At 54.2% G+C, this 21,324-nt stretch overlaps 2 protein-coding genes across 4 annotated transcripts in view; one reads left to right on the top strand and one right to left on the bottom strand.

Annotated features, from left to right (window-relative positions):
* Positions 1-14,119, bottom strand: part of LOC101005745 (BRF1 RNA polymerase III transcription initiation factor subunit) — a 28,710-nt gene extending 14,591 nt beyond the window's left edge. The window contains exons 1-6 of one of the 3 annotated variants that reach the window (XM_031669025.1): positions 12,864-14,119; positions 7,222-7,371; positions 5,986-6,079; positions 3,482-3,608; positions 3,132-3,171; positions 2,950-3,042 (exon numbers count right to left, since the gene is read on the bottom strand). In XM_031669025.1, the coding sequence (XP_031524885.1) occupies positions 2,950-3,042; positions 3,132-3,171; positions 3,482-3,608; positions 5,986-6,079; positions 7,222-7,303 (436 nt within the window). In that variant the 5' untranslated portion in view covers positions 7,304-7,371; positions 12,864-14,119. The other 2 variants (XM_031669024.1, XM_031669026.1) reach the window with 2 other exon arrangements.
* Positions 14,120-14,625: 506 nt separating this feature from the next.
* BTBD6 (BTB domain containing 6) lies at positions 14,626-16,580 on the top strand. The gene is made up of 3 exons (XM_031669023.1): positions 14,626-14,767; positions 14,869-14,987; positions 15,151-16,580. Exons 1-3 carry the CDS (start codon positions 14,687-14,689, stop codon positions 16,181-16,183), a joined length of 1,233 nt encoding a protein of 410 aa, XP_031524883.1. The 5' UTR covers positions 14,626-14,686; the 3' UTR covers positions 16,184-16,580.
* The last annotated feature ends 4,744 nt before the right edge of the window (positions 16,581-21,324 follow it).

Below are 21,324 nucleotides of genomic sequence, written 5' to 3'. Positions count from 1 at the left end.
ACAAAAATTAGCTGGGTGTGGTGGCGCATGCCTGTAGTCCCAGCTACTCGGGAGGATGAGGCAGGAGAATTGCTTGAAACTAGAGGGTGGAGGTTGCAGTGAGCTGAGATTATGCAACTGTACTCCAGCCTGGGTGACAGAGTAAGCCTCCGTCTCCAAAAAAAGAGAAAGTCCACGTGTAACCGCTGCTCACCAGAGTGTATATTCAGGGCAATGAGATGTGTCCTCTCTGGCTGCAATCCTCAGGCTTGACCCAAATAAATTCTGTAGATTAATTTTGCCTCTGCTTCTTCCTTTAAGATTGGCAAAACTCATCTTAAAACATCCCACTCTAGATTTTGTGTGTGTGTGTGTACTGGCGACAGGGTCTGGCTCTGCTGCCCAGGCTGGAATATAGTGGTGCAATCATAGCTCACTGCACATCGAACTCCTGGGCTCAAGTGATCCTCCGGCCTCAGCCTCCCGAGCAGCTGGGACTACAGGCGCTCACTCCCACACCCAGCTAATTTTTTAATTTTTTGTAGAGATGGGGTCTTACTATGCTGACCAGGCTGGTCTTGAACTCCGCTCAAGCAATCCTCCTGTATTCGCCTCCCAAAGTGCTACGATTACAGGCATGGACCACTATGCTTGACCCACTCTAAGTCTTAGATTACTTTCTTCTCAATGTGTTCCAAAATAAAATTCCTGGCTAGCACTGAGTCCTGGAGGGGTCCCCATGGTGAGGAATGGCTCCTTGGGGGAAAGCACCTGATCCCCGGAGAGCAGACATCAGTGGGTAATGACCTCTGGACAGTGCAGCCTCTTAGAAACCCCTCCCCGGGCAAGTGGGCCCAGGCCGCAGGTGCCAGGAGCCTTGGGGGCTCCAGCTGCCACATTCCCTGGACGTGCACATTCCCCAGACTGTTGGCTCTGCCCCAAAAGTACCTCCAGAGTTTGACCAGGCTGGGCCAGGTCTCTCACCCTGGGTTCCTGCAACAGCCTCCCCACCACCTGCCTCTGCCCTCAGGCCCCCTTGTGGCTCCTACTACCCCCAAGTGAAAAAACACGGTACAGAATACTAATCAAAAATAAAATTCTAAGCCCCACACCAACCAAATGGATCCCTTCTCTTGACCAAAGAGATTTCAAAGAAACCTGAAAAACTAGTTCAGACCACGATGGGAAGCGGAGGCGGGGTCAGACATGCCTCATTATACCCTCTTACACCCCCTCCCTTTGGAGTTCAGGAGCAGCTCATCAGCATTAACATCCAAACAGAGATCCGATGATTGGCCAAACAGACCTTGTAGCAACAGATACCAAATTCCAACCTGACTCTAGTATAGCATCAATGACAGGTAGCAGGCCCTGAAAGAAATCAAAATACTTTACCCCAAAATATCTTTGACATATTTTGAAATGGCTCTGCAAAGCTGTCTTTTGCAGTGGAAACTCACATTCTTTTTTTTTCCTTTTTTTTTTTTTTGAGATGGAGTCTCACTCTGTCGCCCAGGCTGGAGTACAGTGGTGCAATCTCAGCTCACTGCAACCTCTGCCTCCTGGGTTCAAGCGATTCTCCTGCCTCAGCCTCCCAAGTAGCTGGGACTACAGGCGTGTGCCACCACGCCCGGCTAATTTTTGTATTTTTAGTAGAGACGGGGTTTCACTATGTTGGCTAAGATGGTCTCAATCTCTTGACCTTGTGATCCGCCCGCCTTAGCCTCCCAAAGTGCTGGGATTAGAGGCGTGAGCCACCGCACCTGGCAGGAAACTTACATTCTGTAGAGAATCCCCTTCCCTTTCCAGGTCTTTTTCTGATCCTGAAGAGATTTGCTGAGACTAGCATATTTTAAAGATCTGAATAGGGGCCAGGAGCAGTGGCTCACGCCTGTAATCCTAGCATTTTGGGAGGCCGAGGTGGGCAAATCACGAGGTCAGGAGTTCCGAGACCAGCCTGGCCAACACAGTGAAACCCATCTCTACTAAAAATGCAAAAAATTAGCCAGGTGTGGTGGTGTGTGCCTGTACTCCCAGCTACTTGGGAGGCTGAGGCAGGATAATCGCGTGAACCCAGCAGGTGGAGGTTGCAGTGAGCTGAGATTGTGCCACTGCACTCCAGCCCAGGTGACAGACAAAAAAGGTCTGAATAGGAAACATTTGTCCAGGGACGGTGGCTCATTCCTATAATCCCAACACTTTGGGAGGCCGAGGCAGGCAGATCACCTGAGGTCAGGAGTTCAAGGCCAGCCTGACCATCATGGTAGAACCCTGTCTCTAATAAAAATACAAAAATTACCAGGGCGTGGTGGCGGGTGCCTGTAGTCCCAGCTACTTGGGAGGCTGAGGCTCGAGTCACTTGAACCTGGGAGGTGGCAGTTGCAGTGAGCCAAGATCGCACCATTACACTCCAGTCTGGGTCAAAGAGGGAGACTCTGACTCCAGAAAAAAAAAAGGAAACCTTTCCATTTATTGCCTCTAAGGGTGGCCACCTACAAGACTTCATCTATGTAACAAGCACCTTGGTCTCCACAACTGTCTTACCTTAATCTAGACACTTCTTTCTGTTGATTCCGGGTCTTTAGATAATAACTTAACTCTTTCAACCAATTGCCAATCACAAAACCTTTGACTCCACCTGCGACCTATAAGCACCGCCCACTGCTTTGAGTTGTCCCACCTTTCTGGATCAAACCAATGCACACCTCACAGGAGCCTCTGCAGGGAGGGGATGAGGTGGGGGCAACCTGTACCAACAGCTGGAGTGCCACAGCCCAGCGTGCAGCCTGAGTGTCTGAGGAGGAAGGAAGGTCATGGGGGGAGGCAGCCTCAACCCCAGGGCTGTGCACATAGACCAGAGGGCCCAGGAAGAGTGACAGGAAGGACCAGGTCAAAGGTCAGCTGGTGGGAAAGGTGCCGGCAAGGGGCACACAGACAGGTCTCGAGTTCTGAGGCCAGGGCTGGACTCACCATCTTTCGCCAGGCTGGCCAGGCCCCCCTTGGCCTTTGGCCGGCTGTTTTCTAGTTCAATCTCAATTGCATCCTGGTAACTGGATATTTCACCTGAAGTCGTAAGTTAAAAGCAAAAAGTCAGCACAAAATCAATTTTCCCAACAAAACAGAAGCATTGTGTGGGAAGATCAGTTGGTTACCTTCAACCTCCTCCAGTTTTTTTGACAGGACTTGTTCAAGCTGAAAGGGAACAGGGCGAGAGGCTTCGTGAAGGGAGGCCCGGGTACACAGTGCGGCCTCCGGGGTGCCCCGTGGGCCCCAGGGACCACAGGCCACTGGAACTTAGGGGTACGCAGCGGTGGAGGTGGAGCTATGGGTCTGTGTCCCCTACAGGAAGATGTGGCACTTCCCAGAGTCTGTGCGAGGTGTGTCCTGGAGCCTCGGGCTCTGGCTGGTTACAGCACTGAAGAGCGGCTATGAGGCTATGGGTGTGCAGCTTCCCTGCAAGGCTGACAAGCCCAGCACAGACAGACGCCAAGGCTGGCACTACCTGCTTCATCCGCAGCTTCCTCTGCCCAGCCGTGTATGAGGGGGGGTCGCACTCCTCCTCCAGGTCGATCTTCATGAACTCATCTATGGTCAGCTGACTGGTGGGGGTGTCTTCAAATTCCGTGAGCCTAAAATGGAGCCGGACATGGGAAATGGAGCTGGCAGCTCTGAAAACGCCATTTAAAACTGAGCTGCTGGCTTGGCGTGGCTCACACCTGTGATCCCAGCACTTGGGAGCCCAAGGTGGGTGGACTGTTTGAGTCCAGGACTTTGAGATCAGCCTAGGCAACATAGTGAGACTCTGTCTCTACCCAAAAAGAAAAAAAAGTTAGCCAGGTATGGTGGTGCACACCTGCAGTCCCTGCTACTTGGGAGGCTGAGGTCAGGGAGAATCACTTGAGCCCAGGAGGTTGAGGCTGTAATGAGCTGTGATAGCGTCACTGCCCTTTGGCCTGGGCAGCAGAGTGAGACTGTCTCAAAAAATATATAAAAAAATAAAATAAAAGGCCAGGCACTGTGGCTCACGTCTGTAATCCCAGCATGTGGGAGGCCAAAGTGGTAGGATCACCTGAGGTCAGGAGTTTGAGACCAGCCAGGCCAACATGGTGAAACCCCGTCTCTATTAAAAATTGCAAAAATTAGCTGGGCGTGGTGGTGGGAGCCTGTAATCTCGGCTACTTGAGAGGCTGAGGCTGGAGAATCGCTTGAATCCAGGAGGCGGAGGTTGCAGTGAGCTGCGATCGTGCCACTGTACTCCAGCCTGGGCGGCAAGAGCAAAACTCTGTGTCAAAAACATAAAAAATAAAAACAAATAAATGAACTGTGCTTGCCAGGCGTTCCTCCATGGGGTCTGGCAGTCAGGCCTTGCTCCTCGGCACCCAGGTCCCTTCTGGCGGCTTCTCTACCCCCATCTGATCCTGCCCGGACCTCTGTTCACTGGGAGAAAGGCCCACAGGCACCCTTAATCACTCACAGAGGACCCCAATCCTAGGCGGAAGACTCAGAACGCCTGAAGAGAGGAGGCTGGGCTAGAACCTCAGCACCTGGCAGTCGGGCAGGAAGGGGCCTACAGGCCTGTGAGCCATGGGGCTCAGTTCTTACGAACGCCTCTACACGCTACACAACCTCCAACATGCTTAATCAAAGGCTTTTTACAGAATCAACAGTCAGATGTTTAAGGTTAAATACTTTCCAGCTGCTTTTGGAAACTGCCACAGGACACGATCTCAGCTGAAAAACAGCAGCCGCGTGTTTAAGATTTGTGATAAATGTCACAGCAGTTACAGGTTGCAGCAACCCCACTGTCACATTTACCTTGCGGAAGTCTATGAAACGGGGCTGCCAGCGCAGGTGAGCTGTGAGGAACCCCAACAAATACCACCCAGCAAGGCGGGGTGCAAAGCCCCGCCCCTGCCTGCCTGGCTTGCTGTGCCACTCATTTCAACTGATGCGGGGACCTCTGATGGAACTCCGGCTTCTCACTGGGACAGGGGTCACCTGGGCTTTCAAAGTCCAGGACGGACCACACCAAAAAGGAGATGGACCAGGCTTCTGACGTCAAAGACAGCCTCCTGCCTATTTGTGACTTAGGGCAACTTTACACATCACCCTCCGCCTCAACTTAGAAACACAGGGATCAGGCCGGGCACGGTGGCTCACGCCTGTAATCCCAGCACTTTGGGAGGCCGAGGCAGGTGGATCACGAGGTCACGAGTTCAAGACCAGCATGACCAACATGGTGAAACCGTCTCTACTAAAAACTACAAAAGTTAGCCGCGCATGGTGGCACACGCCTGTAATCCCAGCTACTCAGGAGGCTGAGGCGGGAGAATCTCTTGTATCTGGGAGGCGGAGGTTGCAGTGAGCCGAGATCGTGCCACTGCACTCCAGCCTGGGTGACAGAGCGAGGCTGTCTCTCAAAAAAAAAAAAAAAAAAAAAAGGCCAGGCGCGGTGGCTCAAGCCTGCAATCCCAGCACTTTGGGAGGCCGAGACGGGCGGATCACGAGGTCAGGAGATCGAGACCATCCTGGCTAACACGGTGAAACCCCATCTCTACTAAAAAATACAAAAAAATAGACGGGCGGGGTGGCAGGCACCTGTAGTCCCAGCTACTCAGGAGGCTGAGGCAGGAGAATGGCGCAAACCCGGGAGGCGGAGCTTGCAGTGAGCTGAGATCCGGCCACTGCACTCTAGCCTGGGCGACAGAGCGAGACTCCGTCTCAAAAAAAAAATAATAATAAATAATACAGGGATCGGAGGAGGAGGACGCCTCCGCAGGACAGGGCCGGCCTCAGAAGGACTAGCAGGGAACTCTCCGGAGGGAGGCAAGGCATCCTGCCAGCATGTCCAAGCCATGGTGCGACGGGGGCTGGGCTAGGTCCTGGCCAACAGCCAGGTGGGGTATAGCAGGGTCCTGGGAAGTGGCGCCTGCTCCGGCAAGCAGGCCTGAGCTGGACTGACGAAGTGTCTGTGTGGTGCCCATGCCATGAATGAGAGCCCCCTACCTCTTTCGCAGCGTGGACTCACACACTTTGACCACACTGATGACCTCCTTCACAGTCCTCCTGAAGTCATGCATTCTGGCTGCAACTAGGAGTGCTAGAAAGCAACGAGACGGGCCTCGTCAACCACAGCTGGGAACCAGGGCAACAGTGTATCTGTGGCCCAGGAAAACACTGCGGATCCCGGTCAGGGAGATGATGACCTGGGAAGATGTGTCCGTGCCAGGGCAGTGAGATCCTCACTTAGCGTGGCTCATCCTGAACAATGAGACCCTCTCTATCTTATGGTGGGTGGTGGCTGCATCCCATTCCATTTTCAAATACAAGAACAATTAAAATGAAGGTTTCTGAGAGCTTCACGTAATCCCTCAAAGCAAACAAAATAACTTTAAGATGACTGTGCAGGAAACACAGGTTGTGATGGGAGCTGGGGATTCTGAGGATGCAGAGCCAGGCCAGGTGGGAAAGGGGCGAGGCCACAGCTGGCAGCTGACACAGGTTCACCAAGGCTGCAGTGGGCCCAGAACCTCCAGAGCAAACATGGAGATCATGTGTGCAGATGGAACGGCTTCTCAGGTGGACTGAATTCTGCTGTCAGCAGAGTGCAGGGACGCTGGCACCTAGCCTGCTGGGAAGAGTGGACTCTGTGGGCACTGAGGGTGAGGGCCCTGGTGAGGAGCAAGGGCTCTGCCGACCTGGGGCTCCAATTCCAGGGTTGGGGTAGTTGACCAGGCCACAGCCATATCCACCCACCAGCACCAAAGGCAAAGTGAGAGTTTGAGTGACAGCTGGAACCTGGGGGGCCACAGAGGTCCAACTAGAACAACCGCCCAGCTGGGGGTGGGGGATAGTCTGACAGCCCCGTGGCACCCTCATAAGCAACAATCTAGCATCTCAGAGAGGCCACACCACTATCCGCGTCAGGAGCCGGGCCCCACAAGACCACGGACAAGGATGGCCGTGCAGCCGCACCCCAGATGTAGGCAACCTGGGGTCAGGGCCACTCTGCCCTGAGGGTTCTGCCCCTTATGCCAGGACACACAGAGGCCAACGGGGCAGCCAGGAGGTCCTGGAGGGCTGAGGACCCCGGTGGGCCAGTCCAGTGTCAGCCACGGAAGGCTGGAGGCAGCTCTCAGTGCTCTGCAAACATTTGGCACAGCCCACCAGCATTCAGGCGTCAGGAAAGTGTGACGCCAGGACCCAGGCCAGCATCCCCCAGACGGGCAAGGCCCGCTGTACCTGCTCCGCAGAGGCCCGAGGGGCGCCGGCCTGTGTGCATCCAGTCCCGCTTCATCCTCTGTAGGAGCCTCAGGGCAGTCATGGACACCTCGTGGTTCTTCTCTCCGAATTCCAGTAAGTGCGCAAAGCGCGGAATATACAGGCATGGGTCTGTAGCAGACACGGCGTCTCAGTGCCCGCCTCAATGTGCCACAGCATGTGCACAGGTGGCCCAGACAGCCCAGGGGTGGGGTGACCTGCACTTGTCTTTCCAGGAACCCAGGCCCCTCACCAGTCCCCCTCCCCTGGACAAAGCCTCTCTGACCCTCAGCTGGAGCAGTCATGGCACTGAACCCAGGAGAGCCACTGGCCACCTGCTGCCAACCAGCCTGCTGCAGACACGCTGGGGCCAGGCAGCGTGCCCCTACTGCATGGCTGCCCTGCTCAGGGCACAGAGGGGCTCACACCCAGCAGCCTTCCCTCCAGACCATGCTAACAGCACCACCCCCAACAACGGTCCCGGGACCCTTAGAGCAAGACAGGCGTGGGTTGGGCACACAAGTCGCCAGCCAGCCGGCATCAGCTGACACTCATGGGTGAGAGGAGGACCCACTTCTGGCATCCCTACCAGCATGGCAGTGCCACTGGGGCTGTGTGTGCACACTGAGGTCTGGTGCTGTGCACCTCTGCCAGCAGGGCACAGTGCTACAGGGGATGTGCCTAGAGCAGGACAGGCCGGGTGCTGCACAGCCCGGGCCCTGATCGACTGCATGGACCCAAGCAGCGCTCCCCTACGCCGAGCACGAGGCTGTGATGTGACTCCACAGGGCCCTGCTGTGTCCCACCAGACTCAGGTGGCTATGACTTGCCTCCCTTCATACTCATGATGCAGGCCCCCTTTCCAGCTGAGCATGTCTGTAACACGAAGGATGAATGCTTGAGGTGAAAGATGCCGCATTTACCCTGATGTGATTGTTACACACTGCAGGCAGCATCCAAACACCTCATGTGCCCCATAAACATACGTACCCACTACGCACCCACAACTACAGATAAAAACAAAGGATTTTTGGTGATTCGGCAGCTAAAACAGATATTATTCAGAGAAAAAAACCAAGATAATTTAAAATAACATAATTGCTAAGATTTTTAATAATTTTCAATAAGATAAAATCATCGGAGCTAGAAATAAAAAGAATGATAAAAAATACAGTTATAACCTGGGCGTGAGTGACTCCGCGCTAATCTGGAGGCCAAGGTGGGCAGATCACCTGAGGTCGGGGTTGAGACTGGCCTCACCAGCATGGAAGAAAACCGTCTTTACTAAAAATACAAATTGCAAGGGCATGGTAGTACATGCCTCTAGTCAGCTGACTCGGGAGGCAGGAGGAGCGAACCAGGAGGTGGAGGGGTTTCAGTGAGGCTGAGATGCACCATTGCATTCCAGCTTGGGCAACAAAACAAAGCTCTGTCTCGTGTATGCCTGAACTGGGCAATATTGAGGGCAAAGTCTATGCAAAATTTTAAAAAAATTTGGCGGGACAGATGCTGTGGCTCAGCGCCTGTGATCCCAGCACTTTGGGAGATGAGGCAGGGCCGGGCCTGAGCTCAGAATCAAGACCACCCTGGGCAACATGGGCGAAACCCTGTCTCCAACTAATATACAAAAATGAGCTGAGCCCACCTACTTGGATGAGGCAGGAGAATGTGAACCCAGGGAGGCCCAGGAGGAAGTTGCAGGAGTGAGCCAAGATCACCACTGTACTCCAGCCTAGATGACAGTGAGACTCCTAAAAACATGGCATAAAATTGGTGGGTGTGAGGCGAGATTGTGATGAAGCTCACCTGTGTCCAGAATTTTTGGGATGCCAAGGAGCAGGTGGACTGCCTGAGCTTAGGGTTCCAGACCACCCTATAGGCAACATGAACCTGTCTCTACTAAATATTGCTTACACACACACACACACACAAAAATTGGTGGGACGTTTGGCCGGGCACCTATAGTTCCAGATACTTGAAAGGCTGAGACTCCAGAATTGCTTGAACCTGGGAGGTGGGTTACAGTGAGCAAGATCACCACTGCAGCTCCCAGTCCTAGGCTGACTTGGAGCAAGACTCTGCAAAAAAAAAAAAGAATTAGTGGGTGTGGTCCTGGTCCCAGCTACTGAGGAGGCTGAGCAAGAAGTCCACTCGAACCAGGGAAGTGAGGACTGACAGTGAGCTGGTGTACCACTAGCCTCAGGACTGGGTGACAGAAAAAAAAGATGTACTTTGATGAGGTGGGACTTTTTGTACTCAATAATTCTTGGGAGCAGGCTGGATTCAAAGACACTGGAAAATATATCGACGGCTGGGCATGGTGGCTCCTGCGTGTAATCCCTAGCACTTGGGAGGCTGGGAGGTGGATCACCTGAGGTCCAGGAGTTCAAGACAACCCTGAGCCTTGATGAAACCCCGTCTCTACTAAAGTAAAGTACAAAAATTAGCTGGGCGTGGTGGTATGTCCCCGCAGTCATCCCAGGTACTAAGGAGGCTGAGACAGGAGAATTGCTTGAACCTGGGAGGTGGAGGTTGCAAAGAGCCAAGATTGTGCCACTGTACTCCAGCCTAGGTGACAAAGCGAGACTCCATCTCCAAAAAAAAAAAAAAAAAAATTCAAGACAAGCCAGGCAGAGTGGCTCATACCTACATTCCTAGCTACTTGGAAGGCCGAGGTGGCAGGATTGCTTGAGTCCAGGAGGTTGAGGTTGCATTGAGCCATGACTGTGCCACTGCATTCTAGCCTAGGTGACTGAGACCATGTTTCAAAACAAAAAAGACAAGCAAAAAGCGTGCTTTCAAGACAAATCCGTCAGTGACTAGGGTGGAGCAGAGGCGCTGGGCAGCGGCGGCACTGTGGGCAAACGTGGAGTGGCAGAGTGGCACAGGACAGGCATGAGCCATTTCATAATGCAAAGGAAACTATGTGAAGCAGCCTGGAATCTGCAGGTGCACAGTGACAGAGGAAGAATTAAATGAAGGAAAAGCAATGAAACAACCTTCAAAACCACAATAAGGGGAGATTTTAACATGGTTCTCTGAAATTTGACAGACTGATTAGGAAAAAAAGACTAAGGGACAATATAAGACACATCACTATAGGCTCAATCTGACAAGGATGTTCTAAATTCTGTACCCCATGGAGTCATCATGCTTTTCCAGTGTCTGTGGGACAGTTATGAAAATTACCAGGTATTACAGAACAAAGAAACTCTCAATACATTTCACACAGGATGTGCCACTTGATCCCAAGTAAAAAAAAAACCAAAAAACTAAAAACGAGCAAAAACAAGTAGTCCCCTCACCTCCAAACGCTATTAGAAATTAAAGTACAATCCTTTAGATAACTTTATTAACTTAAGCACTTTGTATATTTAAGAAAGCAATGGGCCAGGCGTGATGGCTCACGCCTGTAATCCTAGCACTTTGGGAGGCCGAGGTACTTTGATTGTAAGAGGCTAGCACTTTGATTGCCTGAGCTCAGGAGTTCGAAACCAGCCTGGGCAACACAGTGAAACCCTATCTCTACTAAAAAACACAAAAAATTAGCTGGACGCGGTGGCATGCGCCTGTAATCCCAGCTACTCGGAGACTGAGACCGGAGAATCGCTTGAACCTGTGAGGCAGAGGTTGCAATGAGCTGAGATGGCGCCACTGCACTCCAGCCTGGACGACAGAGCAAGACTCCATCTCAAAAATAAATAAACAAATAAATAAAGGAAGCAATGAAATTAATGAACTAAGTCAAATAACAGAAAATTTAAAATTAACAAAAGTAATTATTTAAAGTAGGCAAAGGGACTAATAAAGAAAAAGAAGCAAATAAATTACCACTGTCAAGAAAAGAATTAAAAAGTCCAACAGTCAGTAGGGTGCTGACATGAAGGCAGACCTACAGACCAACAGAACAGGACAGGACAGGACAGAACAGAACGGGGTCAGAAATGACAATGACGGGCAGGTGACTTTCAAAAAGGGTGACAAGAACTTCTTTCACAATGGGGAAAGGATGGTCTCTTCAATAAGCAGCGCTGGGAAAACTGGATATCCACTTGCAAATAAAGATAGACCCTTACCTTACATCATACCCAAAAACTAACTCAAAACCAATTCAAGACCCAAACGCAGACTTGAAACTATAAAACCCGTAGAAGAAAACACAGGGAAAGACTTTATGACATTGGTCTTGGCAAAGATTTCTCGAACATGACACCAACAACAAGGGCAACAAAAGTAAAAATAGACAAATTGGATAACCTCAAACTAAAAAGTTTCTGCCCAGCAAAGGAATCCATTAACAGAAATGATATCCTAGGGAAGGGAAGAGAATATGTGCAAACCATCTATCTCATAAGGGGTTAACATCCTGAATATACAAAAAACTCCTACAACTCAGGAACAAAACTGATTAAAAATGGGCAAATTGCTCTTTTGTAATCCCAGCTCTTTGGGAGGCTGAGGCACGAGAATCGCTTGAACCTGGAAGGCAGACTTTGCGGTGCAACCTCACCACTGCACTACAGCCTGGGTAACAGAGTGAGACTGTCTCAAAAAAAAAGGCAAAGCCCTCGAACAGACATTTCTCCAAACATGGCATGCAAATGGCCAACAAGCACAAGCAGATGCTCAACATCATTATTTATCAGGGACATGCAAATCAAAACCACATGACACTACCTCATATCCATTAGGATGACCACTATCACAAACAAAAAAGAAAATGATGGCTGGGCGTGGTGGCTCACACCTGTAATCCCAGCACTTTGGGAGGCCTAGGCGGTTGGATCACTTGAGGCCAGGAGTTTAAGACCAGCCTGGTCGACAGAGTCTTGCTCTGTCAACCAGGCTGGAGTGCAGTGGTGTGATCTCAGTTCACTGCGACCTCCGACTCCCTGGTTCAAACCATTCTCCTGCCTTGGCCTCCCAAGTAGCTGGGATTACAGATGCCCACCACACCCAGTTAATTTTTGTATTTTTAGTAGAGATGGGGTTTCACCATGTTGGCCAGGCTGGTCTCCTGGCCTCAGGTGATCCGCCCACTTTGGCCTCCCAGAGTGCTGGGATTACAGGCGTGAGCCACCGTGCCTGGCCTACACTGTAACATATTTAAAAATCAGAGTGCAAAGGGTGGCTTCTAAGGATGAGAATTATTATTCACACACTCAACACCACCATGCAGATCAAGATGCTGACTACCTCTGGCGGCTCAGCAGTTCTGTCCTGGCACCCCCCAGCCCCGAGGCAGCTGTTGCCCAGGTCTTGTGTGTTGCTGTAAGTTATTCCCTCTCACTGCGTTCCCCGAATGGACCCACCACAACGTGTTGATCCTTTCTGTTGCTGATAGACATGCAGGCTGTCTCCACTCTCGCCATTTGTATTTCTCCTGGAAACTGCTTATGCCCGTTACCTTTTCCTATGGAAACAGATGGCTGGGACAGAAACCATGGCCACAGCAGCCAGTGTGTCTTTGCCAGTGGGGTCCCACACTATGAAATCGCAACTGTGGCCTCTGTGGGTGTGTCCTTGGTAGGTGCATCCACACATTCTCTCTTGGGACTTTCTGGACCCTCATGCATATGCTACGGCTTTCCAAAGGGCTTGGCCCTGCGGAGTTACACGCCCACCTGCAGCCCGTGACCTCTAGCTGCTCCGTGTTCCACCAACACTGGCGTGACAAGTCTCAAGTTCAGCCGCCTGGGGGCTCGGGAGCCCCATTCCCGGGCGAAATGATGATGTGTGCACTCTGGGTCATTGCATAGTGTCTGTTCACGTCCTTTGTGCGTTTTTTAAAAAACCTGGGTTGTCAGCCTTTTCCTTCCTGACTTGTAGTCGCTCATTAATCCTGGAGAGTCCTTTGTTGAAAATACGGCAAATATCTTCCGAAGGGGACTCTTACTACAGGGAACATTTACTACAACTGTAACGACCAGAGACACAGAGCTCCTATTCACTGTTTCACCCAGGACTGCTGTGATGGGTACACCCATGACCCGAGCTGCTGGCTGCGTCCTGGGGGCTTTCCTGTATATGGGAGTTTTGAAAGTCTGAAGCCTGGAGGTCCAGAAGGTTGCATGTGTGTCCTCGGGGAGGAACTCTCCTGACAGCCAGGCCTCTGGAGCTTCGTCTGCACGCGAGCTTGGCATGCACCGGCTGCGCAGACCAAGCCAGGTGACACAGTCTCTGAAGTCTGGTCTCCACATAGGCAAAGCCAGTGCCCACTGCCACGCATCTCCCAGGATTAGCTCCAGGCTGGGAGGCTAGAGGCCCCATAGGGAACGAGACTGCGACTGCGATCCACAGGCAGAGCCACAGAGGCAGGGCGCGCCCTGGGGCCCAAGCTCCAAGGCTGCAGGCCCGGAGCCAGATCCTGACTTGCCCACCCGCCCGCTGTGTGACCTTCAGCACGCGACTAACCTCTCTGTGCCCATTTCCTCGAGGAAAATGCGAGGAAATAGCAGCGCCAGCCCCTGTGAAAGCCCTCAGAGCAGAGTGGACCGCGTTCTCCGCGAGCGTTTGCTGCTGGCGTCTGCAGTAAGCTAAATCACTAGGCATCCGAACCAACGAGGAAGCCCTACCACCATCCGACAAGCCTCGGCCAGAGGCACAGACTCTGGAATGCAAACGGCCAACAAGCAGGTCCACCTGCGTTCCTAACCAAAAGATCGCTAACTAAAGAACGGGCGCAAGCACCTGCGCATGGCACTGCGGGTCTGGGGGCAGCCGCCTGCCAGAGCCGGGAGCCGCCTTCCACGGCGGCCTCTGCACAGTGCGCGTCTCGCGCCGGTTGCAGGGCACGGAAACTCCAGCAGCTTCCAGGCTGTCGGGCCTGGGGGCGGGGCCGCGCGGCAGCGTCGTCGCGCGCGGGGCGCGGCCCTGACGCAGCGTGACGCGCCGGCGCCGCGGCGGGTACAGGCTCAGGCGGGCGGGACGGCGCCCCCTGCGGCCGGGCCTGGCCGGGCTGCGCTAGGCTGGGCTCGGGCAGGGTAGCAGGGTCGCAGGGGCGGGGGTGGCAAGGGAGCGGGTGGCAACCCCGCGGGTCGCAGCGCCGCCGCCGCCGCCAACCTACCATAGCCCGCCGTTGCTCAGTGCCTGACCTCCTAACTTTAACGCAGAGCCGCTCCCAAGGCCAGCGCGATGCCGGGACGCCGGGGCGCAGCGTCCACTGGTGCCGAGGCCGCCCCGCCGCCCGCCACCGGGCGGCGGGCTCACGCCCCGCCAGCAAACGCGGACCTCGCCAACAGCCGATTGCCATACCGTGGGCAGGAAGACCGGGCCGCACCGCCCAGCGCCCCCGCGCCCGCGCCGCCGCCGCGCCCATACGCGGCAGCAATACCCGACCCCGGTGCTGCCGTACGCCAGGAGGTGAGCCGCCCCCGCGGCCCGCGCACCCGCGCGCGCCCGCGCCCGCGCCCCCAGCCCGTGCCTCTGCCTTTGCAGGAACGCGCTCATGTTTAACAACGAGCTCATGGCCGACGTGCACTTCGTCGTGGGGCCCCCGGGGGCGACCAGAACGGTGCCCGCCCACAAGGTGGGTAGCGGCGACCCCTCTCGGAAGGCGTGCCCCGCCTGCGTGTGGCTGCCCGCAGCCCGCGGGACAGCCAGGCTCACGGCGGCGCTTTCTTCTCCCAGTACGTCCTGGCTGTCGGCAGCTCAGTCTTCTATGCCATGTTCTACGGGGACCTGGCGGAAGTCAAATCTGAAATTCACATTCCAGACGTGGAGCCCGCAGCCTTTCTGATCCTGTTAAAGTAAGTCCACTCTGTACTGGGGAAGGACGGGTGGGTCCGTTCTAGGCGGCCTCCCGTGGCTTCTGAGGGGGAGCACACAGGAGCTGATGGACGACTCTCCCAGGTCCAGCCCCGCAATAGGTGCTTGGGAGCCAGCCCCTGACGCGGGCCTTGCCTCGCCTAGGTACATGTACAGTGATGAGATCGATCTGGAAGCTGACACGGTGCTGGCCACTCTCTACGCTGCTAAGAAGTACATCGTCCCAGCATTGGCAAAAGCTTGTGTCAACTTTCTGGAGACAAGTTTGGAAGCCAAGAACGCCTGTGTCTTGCTGTCCCAGAGCCGGCTGTTTGAGGAGCCTGAGCTGACGCAGCGCTGCTGGGAGGTCATCGATGCACAGGCCGAGATGGCCCTACGGTCTGAAGGCTTCTGTGAGATAGACCGGCAGACACTGGAGATTATTGTCACTCGGGAGGCCCTCAACACCAAGGAGGCAGTGGTCTTCGAGGCCGTCCTGAACTGGGCCGAGGCAGAGTGCAAGAGGCAGGGGCTGCCAGTCACCCCACGAAACAAGAGGCATGTTTTGGGGCGAGCCCTCTATCTGGTCCGAATTCCAACCATGACCCTAGAGGAGTTTGCCAATGGCGCTGCCCAGTCAGACATCCTGACTCTGGAGGAGACCCACAGCATCTTCCTGTGGTACACGGCCACCAACAAGCCCCGCCTGGACTTCCCCCTGACCAAGAGGAAAGGCCTCGCCCCGCAGAGGTGCCACCGATTCCAGTCTTCTGCCTACCGCAGCAACCAGTGGCGGTACCGCGGGCGCTGCGACAGCATCCAGTTTGCAGTGGACAGAAGGGTATTTATTGCAGGGCTGGGCCTGTATGGGTCCAGCTCTGGGAAGGCTGAGTACAGCGTGAAGATTGAGCTCAAGCGGCTCGGGGTGGTTCTGGCTCAGAACCTGACCAAGTTCATGTCAGACGGATCCAGTAACACCTTCCCGGTCTGGTTTGAACACCCGGTCCAGGTTGAACAAGACACCTTCTACACGGCCAGTGCCGTCCTGGATGGCAGCGAACTCAGCTACTTTGGGCAGGAGGGGATGACGGAAGTGCAGTGCGGAAAGGTGGCCTTCCAGTTCCAGTGCTCCTCGGATAGCACCAACGGGACTGGGGTCCAGGGTGGGCAGATCCCTGAGCTCATCTTCTACGCCTGAGGTGCCCGGGGAGGCTGCAGCAGATCGGCAAGTGAGCGGAGCGGAAGTCAATGTACTAACTGCTCTTAGCCTTGTCTCTCTCTGACATGTAGTCAGCTGAAACTTGATTGTGTAAAGTAGAGGCCTTTTCCACACAGCCAGAGCCCGGGGATTGGAGTCATAGGCATCTCTGGTACACTGGGGTGCACGTCTCAGGTGGAGGAAGATTTAGGGCACAAGGCAGGCCCCAGATCCCCTCCCAGTGGCACCCACGCCACCTGCTTTGAGGGGTTGGATGTTCCTGCCACCTCTTGGATTCTAAGTGGTTCCAAGCTTGAGACCTTCCCTTCAAATCTAAAATCGGCAAAAAGTCACTTAAAATAGTGGACTTCTGTAATAAAGGTTGCCTAAAATAACACTCGTGTGTCAGTAAATGACTACAGGAGTTGTACAGTGGGGTATTCTCTTTCTCATGCAACAGAACAGCTCCCATCCCGAGGAGAAAAGCTGTCATGCTGAACATGCTACGTGGTCTGGAGCAAACTGCACCCCAGTGAAGCCCATCCGTCCCCTGGGTCGCTGGCTGGCTTCCGGGCCACCCTGGGAAACACCAGGTGCCTAGTTGTCTCTATGTCCTAATGCATCACTAGCACCTCAGAGTCCTACCCTATGAACGGACTGTGGGGGGAGCATTCTGCTGGGCCCAGCATTCTGGATCCCTGGGGACACAGTGTCACTAGCTGTGACACTGCTGCAGGACAGCCTGTTGCAGGAGTGGACTATAGGGTGAAGCAAGCTCTCCCACCCCTTGCCTCTGTCCTCCCACTCTGCACACCCCGTAGGCAGCTGCTTTCTGGAAAACCTGTATGACCCCTGAAAAGAGGGATGGCCCCTCTGCTGCTGCAGCCCACGCTGCTCAGTCCTGTTGGTGACCCAGCCCCACCTGGTGCTTCTCTACCCCAAGGACGTATGCTCCTAGATGCAGACAGGCAAAATAAGAAAGTGGGCTCTAAGCAGGCTGTGGAAAGCAGTCATCTGCTTGGTAAAGAAAGGGTAGGTCAGAACCATCAGGCAGTGAGTGCTGTTCTGATCCTTTCCTTCTAGACTTTTCCACCAGGTTAGATTCTGCATGCATGAACTCTGCTGCTGCCTTGAGGGGGAGACACGACTTACCCTACACCTAACATATATCAAGAAAGGCATACAGGAGCTCCATAAACTGGCACAACACTGGGCACTCAACACAGAACAAAAGTGGCAGAAAAACCACAAAAGAGGGCTGTGGCTGGAAAGCACATCCAGGAGCTGCCCCACTGTCCCCATCTGTCCAGAGGCACCTGGTGCCAGGTGTGTTCCTTAAACCTTGTCCACACAAGATTTTCCCAGCACACAGCGCTTCTATTTCCCTCTGTCTACACCTGCACACCTGACAGGCACTGACAATGGGCCTTCTGGTTTTGCAGCAGAAAGCAAGCCCCAGGCCAGGTGCAGTCTCATGCCTGTAATCCCAGTACTTTGGGAGGCCAAGGCAGGAGGATCACTTGAGCCTAGGAGTTTGAGGCTGCAGTGAGCTATGAACATGCCACTGCACTCCAGCCTGGACAACAGCGAGACTCTGTCTTAGAAAATAAGGCCCCACATTGCTGAGCTCCTAGCAGCTTTAAGAGACATTTCTTACCTTGAGGGGTCCCGTACTTGGACAGGATTTCCCTCCGCTGCTCAAAGGACTTTTTTTTTTTTTTTTTTTTTTTTAGTAGAGACGGGGTTTCACCGGGTTAGCCAGGATGGTCTCGATCTCCTGACCTCGTGATCCGCCCGCCTCAGCCTCCCAAAGTGCTGGGATTACAGGCTTGAGCCACCGCGCCCGGCCTGCTCAAAGGACATTTGGCATGCTGGTCCCTACAGCAGCCTGCTGGACACCCCAGCAGCTCACCCAGATGCCTACCTATGGCCGGCGCATTGATGCAGAGCTCTCTGGCCAAGAGAAGAAACGTCTTTCCCAACACGTACACGTTCACCTGAGATGAAGAGAGCACAATCAGAAACAACATTGGTATTTAAGGAAATGTTTGCTTTTTTTCTCTTAAAATGCATCAATTGTTCAGTCTTTAAAGACTCCAATGGCCTGTGGAGCAGCCACCCTACACCCGAAAGCCTGGCTGTCCTTCCTCGGCTGCTGGGGCTCCCAGGGCCCTGCCTTCTTCCTCTAGGCCACTGCTTTAGGCCCCGCTGCTGTCTCGCCAATGATGGCATCTGCTTAGAAGAAAACCTGACTGCTAGGTCCCTCCCAGGGCGTCATCACACGGTGCACACTGCATTTCATTCAGAACCGTGCACCCATGAACACAAAACCTGTCCTGTCCACATGTGCTCCCACCAGCCACCCTCCAGCCCAGATTCCGACGGGCCCAGGGGTCTTGGCCTCAGTCCCCTTGCTGGGATTGAGATCTGTGTCCCTCAGTGACTCCCCTGCCCCCCGCACTGTTCCCACCTTAGGTCCAAATCCACGCAGATCCTGTCACCCCTGCCTCGACCACCTCCCATCGCTCTCTTCCCTGCCATAGGGCAGTGGAGGTGAGGCCCAGACTGAGAGGGGCAACCCTGAGGGCTGGCAGTGATGGGAGCACTGCTGCTTGTCCTCAGCAAAACAAGGACTCCAGCCAGTGTGCAGACCCTGTGCATAGCCCTGCCATGGGCTGAGTACCCCTAGGGAGCCTTGCTGGCTGGGGGAGGATGCTGCTGAGCAATGTCTGCTGGCAGGTGTGGATGAGGTGCAGAGTGGGAAAATCCTGGTCCGGGAGCCTGCAAGAGTCCTGCCCACCCTTGGCTGTCTTCATCCCAGGCTTGCCCCTGGGGCCCCTGGGCCTCACAGGCTTGGCTAGTCTGGCCCTCTGCCGCTAGCCTCCCCCGAAGAATTCCCTCGCCTGACTGAGCCCGGCTCGTGGGCCCTTAGACAAGTCCCCTTGTCCTGGCACGCCAGTGGCACTTCCAGGTGCTTGCTGACTCTGGGGTACTGGGAGACCTAAGGGACCGAACACAAAGGGGCCTGTCTGCACTAGAGGCAGGAGACAGAGGCAGCGCTTTTTGGGGATACTTCTGATCAGGGACCCTGCCCACTGGGAGGGCTGGGCCCCCACAGCAGCTCCTCCCTGGTCACCTTCCACCCCAGTGGGGTGCAGCTTCCATCTTCTCCATTATATCCCTGAGAGCTCCATCACAAGGGTTGGTGGCTCACAGAGTGCGCCTTCTGAAGGAATTTCTCCTCCTCACAGTTTCTGGGGGTTCCAGGGATCCCTGGGGTCTGCTCACCAAACTGTGGGGCGTGTGAGCACATGTAGTGTGTGTGTGCATCTGCATGCGGTGTGCAGACATGCATGTGTGTACACATGCATACAGTGTGTCTAGGTGTGACATGCATGTCACGTGTGAGCACCCCAGCCCCTGTGCTGGGTCCCCGTCAGGCCCCTGCAACTTGACCGTCCTGATCCCACATCTCTCTTTAAGCCACAGCAGAACCAGATCTGCTGCCGGCCTCTGCCTGCCCACCTCAAACTCCACACCCTCAACCTTGTGTCCCAGAGACACAGGGATCGATGACATCTGAATGCTGCAAGTGAGGAATCTCCAAAGGGAATTTTTAAATGGAAGCATTTAAAAAGCCTTTACATTTAAAAAGTCATGTGTGCAAAACGCATGCAGATTTTTTGTTTTTGTGTGTTTGTTTTTGAGACAGAGTCTCGCTCTATTGCCCAGGTTGGAGTGCAGTGGCGCGATCTCGGCTCACTGCAAGCTCTGCCTCCCGGGTTCACGCCATTCTCCTGCCTCAGCCTCCTGAGTAGTTAGGACTACAGGTGCCCGCCACCACGCCCAGCTAATTTTTTTTTGTATTTTTAGCAGAGATAGGGTTTCACCATGTTAGCCAGGATGGTCTCGATCTCCTGACCTCGTGGTCCACCCACCTCAGCCGCCCAAAGTGCTGGGATTACAGGCGTGAGCCACCGCACCCGGCTGCAGTTTTTTGTTTGTTTTCTTGAGACGGAGTTTTGCTCTTGTTGCCCAGGCTGGAGTGCAATGGCGCAATCTCAACTCACTGCAACCTCCGCCTCCAGGGTTCAAGTCATTCTCCTGTCTCAGGCTCCTGAGTAGCTGGGATTATAGGCATCCACCATGATGCCCAGCTAATTTTTGTATTTTTAGTAGAGATGGGGTTTCACCATGCTGGCCAGGCTGGTCTCGAACTCCTGACCTCAGGTGATCTGCCTGCCTCAGCCTCCCAAAGTGCTGGGATTACAGGTGTGAGCCACCACGCCCAGCCTAAACATATGCAGTTCTTTACAGAGTTGCTAACATGTATGAGGACCGTGTATTGGAAATCCTCCTGCTAACTGTCTAACAGTGGCTGCTCCCTGAGGGCAGAGGTCAGGGTGCAGCATGGCCCCCCAACTCTCTTGCTGGGCAGCAGGTGGATTCTGCCTGCAGACTGCCCTCATGGGTGTCTGAGGAGCTGTACGCCCAGGCCAGTGAGCAACCTGGGTCTGCCCTAAGGCAGGGATCAAGAGGGAGACTCCATGAGTTCTCCATGGGACCATCTGAGTCCCCAGGAGCCTGACCACTTCCGGAGCAGCTGCCTGGCCCTGGCACTCACACTCATCTTCCCTGGGAAGTCGTGGGGTTGGAAACGGGGTCATGTGGTTTTGCCCTGAACCCAGCACAGAGCATCTGAAATGTGGATTTGCTGGATTATCACAATTCCAGCAGAGTATTTTTAGCTTGACCACAAAATATTTCAGCAGTAGCTTCTGAGTTGCCATTTATAAGACAGCTGGGAGGACAAGGACCCCAGGTGTCACCTGACACAGGCAGAAGCCTAACTGTGGGCTGCTGTCAAGGGCGGCAAGCCCCCGAGGACCAGAGGTGGCAGCACAGCCTATGGGTGCCCAGAACCCTGGAGGGCACCTGGATCTGGACACAGCTCCCTTCGGGGAGTGAAATCTACATGAATTCTGCACTGTGGTCACAACTGTTTTCAATGGTATTTCTCTTTTTGAGTCCGCAGCAGCATGGTCACCAAGGACCTGTGGTGCAGCCCCCAGCACTGTCCCTGCAGAGCCTCGATGCCCCCGCCCTGTGTCCTGTCTGCACAGGGGTCCCTGGGGTTGGTC

Source organism: Papio anubis, chromosome 7 (genome assembly GCF_008728515.1).
Source record: "Papio anubis isolate 15944 chromosome 7, Panubis1.0, whole genome shotgun sequence".
NCBI lineage: Eukaryota > Metazoa > Chordata > Mammalia > Primates > Cercopithecidae > Papio > Papio anubis.
The sequence above is the reverse complement of the archived record's forward strand: the minus strand, read 5'-3'. Positions and strand labels throughout refer to the sequence as shown.